The sequence below is a fragment of the Lolium perenne genome, chromosome 3, assembly GCF_019359855.2.
Source record: "Lolium perenne isolate Kyuss_39 chromosome 3, Kyuss_2.0, whole genome shotgun sequence".
NCBI lineage: Eukaryota > Viridiplantae > Streptophyta > Magnoliopsida > Poales > Poaceae > Lolium > Lolium perenne.
Genome location: NC_067246.2, coordinates 220389971 through 220405290, shown reverse-complemented (window position 1 = coordinate 220405290; position 15320 = coordinate 220389971). Strand labels below are relative to the sequence as shown.

The 15320-nt window shown below is 41.1% G+C and overlaps 2 protein-coding genes across 2 annotated transcripts; both read right to left on the bottom strand.

Moving 5' to 3' along the window:
• Window positions 1-391: 391 nt before the first annotated feature.
• Window positions 392-5588, bottom strand: LOC127343429 (phytochrome-associated serine/threonine-protein phosphatase 3). The gene is made up of 10 exons (XM_051369560.2): window positions 5286-5588; window positions 4891-5037; window positions 4737-4804; window positions 3289-3346; window positions 2651-2761; window positions 2515-2565; window positions 1750-1893; window positions 1582-1677; window positions 1383-1454; window positions 392-699 (listed from the first exon to the last, which is right to left on the bottom strand). Exons 1-10 carry the CDS (start codon window positions 5364-5366, stop codon window positions 616-618), a joined length of 912 nt encoding a protein of 303 aa, XP_051225520.1. The 5' UTR covers window positions 5367-5588; the 3' UTR covers window positions 392-615.
• Window positions 5589-7087: 1499 nt separating this feature from the next.
• Window positions 7088-14528, bottom strand: LOC127343428 (general transcription and DNA repair factor IIH helicase/translocase subunit XPB1). The gene is made up of 19 exons (XM_051369559.2): window positions 14378-14528; window positions 14179-14295; window positions 13883-14051; window positions 13325-13547; window positions 13186-13242; window positions 12606-12749; window positions 12442-12522; window positions 11295-11382; window positions 10164-10501; window positions 9991-10066; window positions 9710-9903; window positions 9168-9331; window positions 9025-9097; window positions 8819-8932; window positions 8297-8377; window positions 8117-8176; window positions 7949-8032; window positions 7711-7853; window positions 7088-7607 (listed from the first exon to the last, which is right to left on the bottom strand). The coding sequence occupies exons 1-19, from the start codon at window positions 14391-14393 to the stop codon at window positions 7532-7534; spliced, it is 2298 nt and encodes a 765-aa protein (XP_051225519.1). The 5' UTR covers window positions 14394-14528; the 3' UTR covers window positions 7088-7531.
• Window positions 14529-15320: the final 792 nt, after the last annotated feature.

The following is a 15320-nucleotide window of genomic DNA, read 5'->3' as shown; positions in this document are numbered from 1 at the left end:
TTTGAGCTGTGTAAAAAGACAAAATTTAGTGCTGAAAATCAGGCTTTTTGTGAGAGTTATTTTGTCTTTTTTAAATCGATTGCAAAAAATATCATTTTTTCGCGAAATTGCACAAACGCACATAGATTGTTAGATTGTTGAGATGTACATGCGAAATTTTTTGTTAAATTTTTTTAACAATTAGAAATATGTTTTTTAGGTGGAGGGAGCATATGCACTCGAGAGCCGAATTGAATTTCCGTACAAAGACATGCTTTCCACAGCAAGAATCTTGGCACAAAATCAAGAAACAAACTGTTAAGGCACATATATATCAAAACCAAAACGTGTTTGTTGCAAAACGAATCTATCGTTTAGGGTAACAAGTACAGTAGATAGCACACGCATCACAAACAATAAGAAACAAAACTTGACAGTGTCATCATGGAAGGAATACAGAAGCAATGATGCTCCCAAATGATCTATTGTACATGTGGTTAAAACAACAGAGAAATAAAAACGACATCAGATTGGACTATGATCTGAAACGACCTACAACAATAAACACCTGATTTTTTTCATCTTTAACTCTTACACAGAATTAAAACAGTGACTTCTAATATTGTACAGCTGAAGTCAGAGGAAATATGGGACGGCGGTCCTTGGACCTCGCATCTGGTTGTTCTCCTCTGTCTCCGTGAAGAACTTAACCTCTCTTTCCTGAGAATTGAGCAGACGAAACAATAAGATCACAATCAGCTCGTAACTGTATAACATGACGCATAACCTATGTGGTGCAACGAATGCAAACATATGTGGTTTAATTTTTTTTAGTGACCAAGCAGCTTACTTTAATCATAACTTCTCATGCCCAACTCAGGTAAAAGTACAATTGCACAACTGGCACATGCTGAGTTGCTACCAATAAATTCAAAAGGTGGCAAACTTGGTTAGGCAACTAGAGTGAATCTTTTTGTTTCTTTGGCAGTTGCAAGTGAAGCTTTCTTCCTGTTAGTTGGCCACTTAATTTTGTTCCTTGTTTAAGGAATGACCAAAGTGATCCCTGTATCACTAGCAAGTAGACTACAGAGTATGTAGTGACACTTAGTATATTGCAGAACTCACATCCCAGTTGGGCTCACGAGGTTTTTTTATTCTTCACCTGCGCAATAAGATACTAGGAGCTTCGATAAACACAAAACTAACTAGAAGTATTGACCACGACGCTGGTTCCCTAGTACATAGTTCCGTTCATGGGTTGCAAAATCAATTCATCAACCAACAAGATAATGAACACTGTCCGAGAACTATAATAATGTATAATAATTAATACAACCTAACATTGAGTTGAAATGATAGAAACATAATAGTACCATGCTGTCACAAGAGATGCACTAACATACCATGTTGTCACTGAAGCTTAGTATAGAAGCAACATTGCCACATCTGTAGCAATAATTAGGTGCAGACCACACCTGCAAAAATAAATGGACAAGGCATATGAGCATATATAAGATAGCTTTATTGATTAAATATATAAATTGTTAGAGAAAGATGCTGTGGTTATCTGGACTAATAGTGTATATGTGAACAGAAACTCACAGTTACAAGACCCTTGTCCTGAAACATGTACTTCAAGCCTTCCTGGACCAGCTGGTGAGCCCGACAAACTAGATCAAGATTGTTGACATGGTTGAACTGCATAAAAACGATGATATTTGTTAAGAGGCACTGAAAAGGTGATCCAGGATGAAAAGATTCCATGCACACCTCTGTTGTCACTCGTGATCCGAAAAGCCAACCGGCTCCACGCGGACTAACAGCCCATGTCTCTATCTCTTCAGGGTCACTCCACATCAGATCACAGAAAGGACCTTCGTGGGGAATTTCACAATTCCGATCAATTGTCCGTATCTGGTGACAAAATGATATTTAATCAAATTATTTGCTTCCATTGTATTGCCTGGTCACACCTCTTAAATCTTACATCAGAACAGGAGTAATAAACACATAGGAACAAATCAACCTCAAATCATGTATCTTTCAGATTATGAGTGTAACCCTACAAATGCTATTGACCAACTAATGTCCAATACTAATGGCAAAAGAAAGAAGGCATAACAAATACAACTGCAAAAAATGGAAGGTAAAACGAAATCACTGAAAGGACAGTATGATAAAGAGTCAAAAAGTTTCTGAAATGCCAAGCACTAAGCGCCAGATGATCTGCCCCCTAGCTCCAAGGTGAACATCTAGATTATCTGCTAACCGATTGAAGATATATCCACAGCTAACAGCATGAATTTCTTGAGCAGGAATCAGGCCATAAAATTGTTGTATAAATCAGGTGTAGTATGTCTATACGTCCATATGAATCAGCCACTAATTATTCTATAAACCAGGTGCGATATATTTCTACATTCTACATTCACTACGAAACAGATCATTAAAATGTGTTGAATAAAAATTCCATAACTAACATCTTTGCTGAATGATGCTAAGAACAAGTTAAGGAAGAGATGCAGTCCAACTAACCTGGTCAATAGTACGGACATCAGGAGAAAGACCACCATGAACACATAGGACCTGATTTTTCACCAAATCATTTTAATATGATTGACCACAAAGTATGAAATCATAATCTACAAATTGTTTACTAGGAGGAACTTACCGTGCCATTAATGATTGCTGAAAGAGTAAGGTAATCAAAAACATCGGTGCAATACCGCCATGCATTGGCGTTCCCATACTTTCTCTGACACTCATCATAGAAACCATATACCTACAGAGTAGTAACATTATATTAGTATGCCTTCATTTCAAGTTACTTAATCAGGCATATTGACCTAATTTTTCCACAGTACACACTAACACATTCAAGCGTAACCAGTCCTAATCCTAACCGCACAAAAAGGTAAAAAGAGAGTGCTCAACTGGCTAAAGAAACCATTAGCATGCAAATGTTCTTATCATACAATGCCATTTATGAACAATAAGATTTAAGTGTCGTGTATGTTTCTATTTTCCCATTCGCTGAAATGAAGAACATGAAACCTTATGTAAAATCATCGGTTTAGTACCTGGATTGATTTAACTTCAACGAAGGTGTTCTAATTTTATCCAGATTCAGAATCAGTTAGCATGTACTGCTTTTCAATGCAGAATGTATCATACAGATTTAATGTGAATGCAAAAATGTGTGGTGCATGCATGAGCAGGACAGAGCTGACAGCAGTTGCAGCAGCACTATCTCAAATCCCAAATGATTAACTGGATAGCGGACATATAGTTCTCCATACCAGCACATACCTGTGTCAGCTGCCTACTTTCATGATTCCCGCGCAGAAGGGTTATGTGGGCAGGATACCTAATATCAGTAGAAAAAATACATTGACAAGAGTTAGCCATATATTGTGACATAGGAAAAAAGGCAAAAAGGAATTTACTAGAACAAAGTAACCAACATTAACCAACAATAATGGAAACAGGGTATGTTCATTTTTTTCACTAATCAAGAGTGGCATAGTTTCATCACGAAAAATGGTGAGGGACAATTTTATTTTCACACTTCCTGTTAGTAAGAAACATGAAGAAGTTTGAACTTCAATTTTCAGACAGCACGGATCATGTTAGTATAGAGAAGCCTGGCACAACTCCAAGCCATAGTTAGAGTTCACAGTGCATGGCTATCCCAGTCTTACTCAGCTCAACTCCTGCTCTTTGTATGATAGTATCAGTTAACAGGTTAAATGGGATTAGCTTCAGACTCCTGTCAATAACGATTGGTCTAGATTAGGGTTCGAAATCGCTCAGATTGGTCAAAGTTTGCAGGCCGAATCACGATCCCAAATGAACCCAAAACTGAAGTCAGTATCCAGCAGCTAGCACCATGAAAAAAATTCCCAATGGCTAATCTAGATCTCCCCAGGCGGTCAGGATCATCTGCGTGAGAACAGCGATGTTGGGGAGGACATGGTAGAGGAAGCATCACTTCACAAAACAGCAGCCCCTCCTGCGTGGTGCGGATGCACGAGTGCACAGCAGGCTCGCATGAGCAGGACGGGGCACAGGATGAGAGCAAACTTGGAGGCAGCAGCGCCTTACAACAGATGCCTGTAGGAAAAGCTGCATATCTCCACTAGTGTGAAGGTTGCAGCACTGCGCTGCTTTTGGGTCAAGCCCAACAACAGCTACCATCACTCCTTCAATCTATTTTCCCATTTGTGCCATGCATTAGGATCTTCCGTGCTATTTGTTCCAAGTTTGCAACATTTTGGCTATCTACACTGCAGCTACATAAATATGACATTCAAAACTCAACACTACACATGAGCGAACCCCGTCTCTGTTTCGTGAATCCTACGTCAATTCAGGAACCGGAGATATATACCCCTTAACGAGTTCAATTCGCTGTGAACCGCGATACTACAAATCTCGAATCTGCTAAATAATAACCCAATCGGCCGCATGGGTTGCTCAAGGTACTATCCAGCAAAGATAAGGGGAAAGAGCATTTAAGAAGAGACAACAGGATTTGACGTATTATCAAGCAGCAGTCAAGCATTATCTTTCAAGAGCTTAATCCCATCCACAGTGAAGAAGCCTACTGATATTACGGCTAATGTGTTATATAACACGGTGATACCATGACGAAGTCTATACTCGCAAAACAGTGAAGAAACTGCCGGTACTACAAAGTTGAAAGCTTTTTAATGAACAAAAAAGACGCTTCACGAACAGAAAACTGACCAAAATACCTTGCTTTGAGCAGCAAAAGGATGGTGAAGACCTCCAGGCTGTTGAAGCCGCGGTCCACGAAATCACCCTACGAGTCAAAAGCAACTCAAATTTCAGCAACAGAGGAACACCAGAGATCGGCTTAACCAATCATAGTAGGTGACAAAGCCGCACCATGAAAATGTAGTTGGTGTCGGGCACGTGCCCTCCGGTGGCGAAGAGCTTCATGAGGTCGTGGAACTGGCCGTGGATGTCGCCGCACACGGTGACGGGGCTGTTCACCGGCTGCACGTTGGACTCCTCGATGAGTATCTCCTTCACCTGGTTGATCAGCGAGATACACCGCGGTTACACACTGACATACAATCGCACCCACAGATACACACACACGCACGCAGATAAACTTCACTCCAATCTCACAGCGTGCAGCAAAAAACAGCTAATTTCCCCCGACTACCTGCTACTATAAGGAACCCTAACACAGCAACGCCATAAGCGCAGGCGAACGGGCCGACGGGGTCACCGAACAAAAAACCCTAGCGGGGCTAATAGGGGCGGGGGAAGCTCACGTATTCGCAGAGGGTCTGGAGCTCGTGCTCGGCGAGGTGCTGGCCCTCCTTGACCTTGGAGATCCACAGATCCAAATCCATCGGGAGCTAGAGAAGCGGCGGCGGCGGGGCGGATTCAGGGCGGAGGCTGCGGATTGTAGGAGGAGGTCGATCCCCTCTCGGTTCCTGGTGTGGCGATGTTGGTTTCGCTTCCTCGATCGCGGCTGGGAAGGCGAGAGAAGCGAAAGGGGAGAGGAAAAAAAAATGAGGTTGCGATTTGCGCCGTGGTTTTGGGCGATGGACTACGGAAGAAATCGAGGACGGGCTGGCTGCCTCACAGCCTCGCACGCATGGGGCGAGACCAGGTGTGCAGATTGCACGGGCGGCTCAGATTGGTTGGTGCCATTTGGAATTTAAATTTGGATTTGATTTTTCTTTCTCGCATCCGGTTTGAGGGGAGAAATGGTGTTTTTTTTTTTCCCTTGATGGCATCGGATTTATTCTTTCGGTTTTGCTATTTTTCATTCGATTTCTAAACCATAGGATTACATCGTGATTTGTGCTACTACTATAAGTTGTAAGTGAAATTTTTCTAATTGCAAATGGGGGTTGGAACTAAGAAAAAGAATTCAAGTTGTTGGATTGCATCGTGATCCTATTTAAGTTTATTGGTGGTTATCCGATTCACCCATTACGGAATATTCTTTGCGTTTGAGCCCCGGGGCATGTGCAATGGTAGACAAGATATATCTTCTCTTAGTCCTTCATGTCATCTAAAGGAATCAATAGACATAGGTGATATATTATCTCTTGTTGCCATTCCTATAAATTACTGTAAACTAATTAACTTTTAGTAAGAAACTAATTTGCTGAAGCAAGATGTTTCATATATAGTCTTTTATTTTTTTAAAGGGATCTTTCCTTAGCTAAAGGAAGACTACACTCTTTCTCATTTATTTATCCTCTAACTAAGCAAAAATTAATAATTTGGCAACTCTTGTGACATCACTACATTTGTACATGCCTTGAGGTGAATGGACTATCTCCTCATCCTCCTAGTTCTTTTGTCTCACTCTCTCAATCCTCCTCCTGTTGACTTTCATTGCGTAATCTCCCTCCCTTTGTTTACAGTTCAAATCCAACATTGACTTCCATTGGAACCAAAAACTTATTCAATATCGAGAGTAAACCTTGATATCATAGGTTACCAAGGTTTGTCCCGTGTGTAGACCTTTTTCTCAGTTCGCCTTGCAAAATAGTGGTCCTCGTCCTTTGCCACAGCCCATATGTAACTTATAAAGAAAATCATAAAAGTGAATTAAAATTCATCCAATCCATAGCTTAGCAGGTAGGAGGTAGCAATGGACCTGTTTAGCACTCTCTATTCATTACTTTTTTAGATTTCTTTTCACAAGGATCCCAAAGTTTTTTTTTAATAATGAAAATCTAAATCTAGGCCCCTAATCAACATAGTAACATATAGTAGTATCATACACATGATACTTATATATGATACTATGCATTGTGACTAGTCTAAAGATTTTCCTAACGAAGTGAGTTGGTTAGTAGTACTATACCATGCTTGAGATGGATTACACAGCATTTTAGTAAAGGTCTGACCGCCGATTGTTTTATCCTCATTTATTCATCAAGATGCAGACCTCCTGGCCATGATTATCTGAGCCAACTAAGAAGACGACCCAATTTTTCCACCTAGGTAATGAAGTTTTTATATACATAAAAAAGTTAATAATAACTAAAAACAAAGAGTATTGTAAAGACAGTTTCATCTGGCAATTTAAGATTATTGGTTAAGACATGCATCAAGTAACAGTCCTTGTAATTTCCCGAGAAGATTGCATATTGTTTAACTGACATCTGCTGGAAAATGGCAGGAAACCATGTATGCATGCCGTACAAGGCTTCGCATATCGTATACAGGTGTTGCACCAATATTTACATGTCAAATGTCCTCACTCTCCTCCTCATAAGCTTCAATACTTTTATATGGCATGTGAACGGATACAGAAAGCATGGCCAAAATTGGCATGCCAAACTGAAGACATTCAGAATAAGTAGCAAAAAGATAACCAAAATTGCTTCTCGCCACAAGAAACTGGAGGTAACTTCCCGGTAAGAACTCTCATAGAGTGAATAGCATGCAATCTGGCTGATGCGCTAACAGGGAGACGCACCACCATGTCCAAGCAAAGCAAATCACGCTCTACAGGTTCCTGGTCTTCAGCAGATGCGATACAACAGAACCTTCAAGTATAGCGTTTCTTGAACAGCTGATGCCTCTTGGCTGGGTCCTTCTTCTTTGATCCTTTTCCCTTCCCAGTACTGAAATAAAAGAAAGTACTCACAGGTAAGCATTCAGCAAGCAAACCACAATGAAAACACAGCATAGAGACGGAAACGAAATGGAAGTGGAGCGAGACAGCACTTGTACTCCATGTAGACCATTCCACCAGCTCCAGAAAAGTGACTCATTAGTCCAGCAGAGCGCCGAGCCTTCAGCAGAGCCTTGCCATCAGAATCCTCTTCCAAGTGCTCAACACCAATCATGTCATCCCCTGCATTCAGCACCTGTTTGAAGTAGCACAAACATAAATTGCAGTCAGAAACCATGTCAGAAACAAACAGCAAGAAACTGATAAATAATGGGTACAGAAAACACCCACTTTGCCTAACAGGTCAAGCTGTTCATCAAGCGAGTGAAAACTCAAGTTAGGTCCTTCTTCAGGTGGCGGCAAGCTCGTAATCACCTATAAAATGTAATTTTTCATCACTAAATGCAAAGGGCCAAAAACAAATCCCATATATCAACAAACAAATGCTTGAGACTAAACCTTGAAGCTGTATCCTTGGTCGATAAGGAATTGTTGCCTTTTTGTTGAGTAGTACATTTCCTGCAGCAGTGCAAAAGTTAGTCATGGTAACGTTAATCAACATTCTCACTGCAAGTGGTTCTCCCAAAGGGAGATGATGCCAAATGCAAAACAGACACAGTAAAAATTAGTGAGACACACCTGTGTGTCAGTTGATACAAGCGAGTAGAAAAAAGCATTGTATTCTTCTTTTCCACCTGCCATCCTATCTTGATGCTTACCCTGCAGTCACAGTAGTTGACAAGAGATTCAGTGGCAATGCCATAGAAAACACTTATTTGAATATGCTACTGTAGTTCAAGATCTAAAAAATATATCGCTAACTATTTGTAGATCACTTCCACCCATCTGATGGGTAAACATCATTTTCTAACCCTTAATTAGAGGGAAATCTGTGACTTGAAAAGTGTTTGTGACTCAAAATGACATAACTAGCATAGAGACTATTGAAATCCCTTACATGACTACCTCAATAGCAAGCTGGAACAGTGTTAAGAAAAATTCTAGGTTCTTCACACCAAATCAATTTGGGCATTTCATATATGTATTATCACTGTATCAGGAACATAAAAATCCACGCAAAATTTTGAATATCAAAAGAAGCAATACAGAAATTGTAACCGGTTGGTCTATGCAACAACTACAAGCTTCAATCCACATTACCTTTGCCCTGAGAATACGTCCCAACCGTTGAGCTTCTTGACGCCGGGAACCAGCATGAGATGATATTTGTATGATAACATTTGCTTCTGGAATATCAATTGAGTTATCACCCACCTAACAATTAACAGCACAGATGTCGTTAAGATTGCCAACTTTGGAGGCTTTGAAATAAATAAGTAGGACCTCAAAATTAATAATAAGCCCACCTTAGAGAGGAAAACAGTGTTGACTTCTGGGCTATTCTTAAATTGGTACAGAATTCTTGTCCTCTCAGCATGGCTGAAGATGCAAAGCTAACATAAGTATAACTTATGGCCCATAAGTAAAGTCACATAAGATGAGAGGTTACCTTGTAGCACCATAAATCATTGGTTTACGGAGCTTCATTGCATATGCAGTTAGTGCAAATAAATTATCAGCAAATACAATTATCTTATCCCCGCGTTGTTGCTCATGGAATCGAATTAGAAACTCGCAAGCCCTGAATTTGTTTGGATTCATCACATAGAGTACCTGGTAGATAAGAGCCAATATAATGCAGTCGTCAATATGAATGAAACAATCTGAGGACTACAAAGGGAGTACAGAAGAAAAGCATGCCAATAAAACAAAATATTTACAAGTTCAATATTTCCCTGAACAATTCCAATTGTATCGAATTTTACCGAAGGGACAAAGAAGAATACTATATTGTCAAGAATTAAGACACAACTAAACAAAAAGTCAACACGTTCATAAATCGAATTATCTTGAATAAAAATAAAAAATAAAAATAAGGTAGCACCCAGAGTAACAATGGATGTTTGAACATGTACATATTTCAAAAAGTAAGATTCGGAAGTTGGATATAAACTCTGCACAGATAGATGAGAAACCTCAAAATAGATTCACCTGTTTCTTTTTTGAATTTTCCTTTTTCAAATACTCAGCAAAGAACTCTTTGGTCATGGGACACCATACTTCTGCACATTGCACATTTGCAATAAATCCACCTTTCACTAAATCCAACCAATTTGCTTCATACAGCTTTGGTCCAATTAGAAAATTTAGATCCGTAATGCGTTCATCCTCTCTCACAAGTGTAGCTGCAATTATATCAATTTGAAGTTATTTAGTATGTATAATACAAAAAGTGTAACGAAATCGTATAGGAATATATGATGAAAACAGACCAGTAAGACCAAGCTTGCAGTGAGACTTGGTAATGCTGATGACCTTTCTGAACATATGCGCAGGGACAACATGAACCTGTGAAAAACAAATAAGTAAAGAAAATAGGCATCTAGGATTTTTCATGTGCAAATAAAACTTGCAAGCCTAAATTATCAGAGAATGAAAATCCCACCTCATCCATAAGGAGCAAACCCCACTCCCTGCTCCGGATTTCTTCGATAATCTTCTCTGAGTCTTCCGATCGTTTGCCCCCAAATGCCACCATGTTATAAGTGGTCACAACAACACTGGCCATCCCTCGAAATTTCTCCTTGTTATCTGACGTAAAACGGCTGATATGTTCATCTCTTATAGTTGACCAGAGCTTGAACTGGAAGGCCCATTGATCAACAGAGACAGCATTTGTGGCCAAACATAGACAGCTCTTCTTAATACGACATGCCGCAGATACACCAACCAACGACTTTCCAGCACCACAAGGTAGCACGATAATGCCTGACCTTGCTCTGCCTGTAAAATAACGGCAAAAAATATTCTGCGAATGAGAAGAAGCACTTTCTCTGCGGATATCCCGAGTTCCATAAGTGTGAACTGAATATTAACAATTAAAGAATGAATCCAGGGAATAAATTTTCTAGCTAACAACTAGAAGGAGACTGTGTCTAATATTCCTAATTTCCTTTCTTACTACTTAGTAACATAGGTGTCCCAAACATTCCTAATTTCCTTTCTTAGTAAACACAGGTTTCCAATAAGTTCTGATGCTTTAAATGCATCTTCTAAGAAAACAAAAAGAATTATTAAAACAAGATCGAATTGACCAGCGCACGCTGCGCTGCCTATGAACAGGTCTACTATATTAAACAGATTATGTGACACATTAGGCAAATTATATATCTGTTCACGAATCTGGAAGGCAAATAAGCATAAGGGTCATCTGCTAAGCATCAATATACTTGATTTGAAGAACCATATCCAAACTCCTAAATATAAGTTAAGAACTTTGCACAAAGGAGAGGACCTCCAATTATTCCTTACTGGTTGATCTCATATAGCAGGGCTGCATATAGGACTGACTCAACTTTTGCCATGAGACTGTCTTTATAATAATCCAGTCTAACCACACCAAGTACTAGAGATAAGATTCTGATTCTAGCTCAAATTCTGAAAATCACTGGTTCACTAAGCAAACTATTAATGAGTATTGTATGTCTCTGTTATGGTGCCACACCATGACACTTCTGTAGCCCTTTACCAAGTTCAACATGCAGGTATTCACATGTATATTGCATCCTGAACTTACCATTCCCAAACATCTTACTGAGGCTCTTTTCTTGATATGGCCTTGGCCGTGCTTGAGGTTTTAATTCCATATCCAAATCTGGGTTTACCTATAATAAAATGAAAAGTCAATCCCAATACTAAACCGTGTAGCAAACGGTTTTATGTCATGCTAGAAAGCAGCTGCGAAACAATGAAGATGAATTGTAGGGTGCCTATTCCTGTGAGAAGTAAAATGGGTTGAGAATACCATGCGTCTCAATTCTCAAACCTAAATAGGTAATATCATACAATAATGTCTATACATAGTTTGTTGTGCTCAGCAGAAAGGCACATAAAATGTCTTTTGTCTCCATGAATTTAAACAAACAAGTTAATGCATTATGACAGTTCTCACTTAATGTACCGAAAGATCATCATTCTGAATGAAATAAGGAATAAGGTTTATTTCCCATGGTACGTGTGCTACTCTGGTGTGATTGGGCTTCAGTGTGCTTATGACAAAGAGCTCCCATGTATCATAACTTGTCATCATTTAATGGCTTAACTTTCAGCTGTATACGTTGAGGATAAAGCAACATGCAATAGTTGGCAATTGCTGCCCGAACATCAATCCAGTGAGGGTCTTGGGTCAACAACTTGACTGAATGTTTTAAAAATATTTAAAAATACGAGATGTGTCCCTATATACTTATCAATTTTGATTTATACATGTATATCTGAATCAATTTACATTTGTACGGTAAATTCATACTACAATGTTCTGAGGTGATACTGGGCACAACACTGAAGCTCTGATAGTACCGTCACATTGGTTAACAAGTCCCATGAAGTCAGTAATTTAATGTAGCAAAAAAACTGGCTAAATAGTTCAGTTGGCATGTCCGAGTTCTTGTATAACAGAGGTTGCTATTAGCTCAGCAAACTACCAAGGCAAGAAGCTGCTTCTAAAAATTTGCACAGCACAAGGCCAAGTTTGCTCAGACCAGTTCAACATGACCATCTCACATCAAACTGGCTAGCTCAATCTGGTTTTATCTTATTTAACACTGGTTAAATGCACTGAAAAATCTCAGCCCGCTGATGCACCAAAGATCAAGCCCAGGTTTTCCTGGTCAAGCCACCTTCCTAGTATCATAAATATGGTTCTTCTTCATATGAGTACTTACTGTGTCATTTCTAAAATCATACTCCTCAAGCATGGGAAAGTTCAGTGCATTTGGTAAGCACCGCTGCTTGACGTTCTCAACCTGCGTAAGATGGCACAAAATATTAAACGCCAGTCACCATAACTGAGGCTCTACCAAAGCTTTTGCTTGAAGCGACACAATACATGGTTGGGAATAATTTCGAAAGAATGTGTTTCTTTTTCTTCAGCTGCAGCAGCTAAGTCCATTCCATCTAACAATTCCTCATGTCCACTAGCTATTTCCCCAGGTGTTTTGCTAACACTGAATGAAGGTGCTTCTAGGCAGTCCTGGAGGGTTATCAAAATAGAAACAGATAATGAGATATATCAAACAACTATCACAAACAGCAGTTACATGATGGTTGATACAGACAAGATAGAAGCAGAAGATGGCGGGTAGGTCATGAGCTTTTGGTACAGACAAGATTGTAACAGAAGATAGTGTGTAATAAGTTATGGATTTTCCATATATGTGAGACAGTTCAAAATGGCCAGTACAAAGACCTGTACCGGCAGTGCGAACTAATAATGTAGCCATTCACGAAACTCATGAAATACATAATTATTAGAGAAGGTTGCGTTCCACAAAACTCATGGTACAGACAAGATAATAGCACACTGATGGTATGGGTAAGCACTTCCATATGACGCGAAGTTATCTTCTATCTGACACTAGTTGCGTTCCACGAAAACTGTATTCAAGTGAACAGAGCAAAAGATTAACCTCGGGAGCTTGTCGTGCTTTCGCAATTACATCATCACTCAGAAGGGTCTTCAAAACCTGGACACAAGTTTGAAAGCTCGAATAAATAACGAGTGACAGAGTAATCAGAATTCTTCAGTCACAGGAAGAATGATACAACCTCAGGGAATGGGGACTCCACAAAATACCGATTCTTCTTCAGAACAAGCTTTACTTTGCCATAATTGGCAGTTGACCCGTGGATGAAATCGATTATTTCCCGAGGTAATTTAGTCTTGGAGAGCTTGCTCAAGACACTAATGATAGTAGTCGTTTCGAGTCCAACCGAGACCGCGGCATACAATGAGTGTGGCGTTAAATTGTACTCGTGCATAGATTCAGGCCTGCACAACCGAAGTGAGATTTAAGTTTTCAGGGAAATTACATGCGGTCTGTACATTGCATATATTCCAGGCATTGAACTGGATACAATTTGGATGTTTAGGGAAAAGAAGTTGATCCTACACCATCAATTATGAAGTAGCAGCATCATTTTAGGTGAGGTTCAATAGCATTTTAACTTAGAAGATCCACTGATGTTCAGTGCCACTCCATGCTAACTTTCCAGGAAAAAGTAGTAAGAATCGGGCTAAGCTCCACTCATTTGATACAACAGTGGCTAGTCCAAATCAAACATGCGGTTGGTTGGGATTGGGAGGTGCGGGTGACTGAAGTAGACCTGCATACAGGTTCGGCGATGGCTATGAGGAAATCGTAGGCCTGCTTGTAAAGAGGCGAGAAGGTCTCGAGGAAGATGCGGCCGTCCGCGCACGCCCAGAGCGGCCGGTTCACGTGGTCCGGCTTCAGCTCCAGCTTGGTGAAGTCCCTCTTCTTCACCTCGGTATCCCCTGCAAACGGATCATAAATTCCACAGCCCCCAAAATCCCCAATCAGCTAAGACGCGGAAACCGCGCCGATTCGCGAAAGGTCGGCGGCGGATTTAGGAGGAGGAGGAGGAGCCGTGCGCGGGGGTACCGTCGCGGGCGTCGTCGTCGAAGTCGTCGGCGTAGTTCATCTCGGCGGTCTCGTCGACCAGGGCCGCCTTGGATGGCGCCGAGGACTTGTACCGCTTCGGCGCGCGGGCGCGATCGCCTGTAGAGGAGAGAGGGGAACGGCATCACGGGGTGTGACACGGAGGAGAGGATACTGGTCGGATTTAGGGTTTCCGCCTCACCGTCGCCGCCGGCCATGGCTGAGAGCGAGGAGCGGTGGAGGTCGGTGCGCGGTGAGTCGAGTCGAGGTAGACGGAGAAGGCCAGATGCTGTGTGCGAATCGCATATGGATATGGCCTGTGGTGCTTGGAGAAATATAGGAGGAGTTGGGCCCAACATTTTGGCGAACCTGGATGACCTGGAACCGTCTTAGGCCCGACACAAATGCACGTAACCTCACGTGGAGCAGCAATATTCAGTTTCATTTCCTAAAAAAAGCTAAGAGCATCTCTAACTAGCCCGTAAAGTAAAAGTCTGTTGAAAAAGCTCGAGTTGATGTACGAAAGCGTGTTTACGTCAATTAAAAGAAACAGCGTAAACTGAAACTGAAAAACAGAATATTCGAAAAGTAAGCATCTTCTTCATAAGAACTCTCTACGTGCTGGCTAGATCTCCCCGTGCCACCGCCGGTCAAGAAGCAAATCACCTAATAAGCAGGCACGCGCAAGCAGCTAGTACATACACGTTAAGCAGCAAAGCATCTAGTGCCTAAGCAGCAAAGCATCTAGCATCTAGCAGGCACGCGCAAGCAGCAAAATCAGATTCGTCCAGCGAGCTAGCTCTGCTTGGTGCACACAGCTCGGCCTTGCGCAAGAAGCAAAGCCAGAGTCGTCCAGCGAGCTAGCTCGGCCTTGTCCAGCGAACTGATTCGTCGAAATTCGTCGGGAATTCATGGCCACGCACCGTTCCAGCGAACTGCTCCGTCGAGCTCCTCAAGAACACCACCTAGCTAGCAAAATTCGTTGGGAATTGATATAGACATGGTTGGGATTAGAGCGAGCTGACAGGATGTTTGATCGGTGATGCATAATTTCAGTAAAGTACCTAGAAATCGGCGGCTGGAGACGGTTGTACGGACGACGGCGCAGGCGGCGCGGTGAGAAATCCGTTCAGTTTTGGGCATGT

Coding starts and splice junctions, on each gene's coding strand:
- LOC127343428 (XM_051369559.2), bottom strand. Junction 9,332..9,709: donor AAAATTCAAAAAAGAAACAG/GTGAATCTATTT, acceptor CTTATCTACCAG/GTACTCTATGTGATGAATCC. Junction 8,933..9,024: donor ACACTGTTTTCCTCTCTAAG/GTGGGCTTATTA, acceptor GTTAATTGTTAG/GTGGGTGATAACTCAATTGA.
- LOC127343429 (XM_051369560.2), bottom strand. CDS start 5,366: ATGGATTTGGATCTGTGGATCTCCAAGGTCAAGGAGGGCCAGCACCTC. Junction 2,762..3,288: donor AAAGTAGGCAGCTGACACAG/GTATGTGCTGGT, acceptor ACTACTCTGTAG/GTATATGGTTTCTATGATGA. Junction 700..1,382: donor TAAGCTTCAGTGACAACATG/GTATGTTAGTGC, acceptor CTCAATTCTCAG/GAAAGAGAGGTTAAGTTCTT.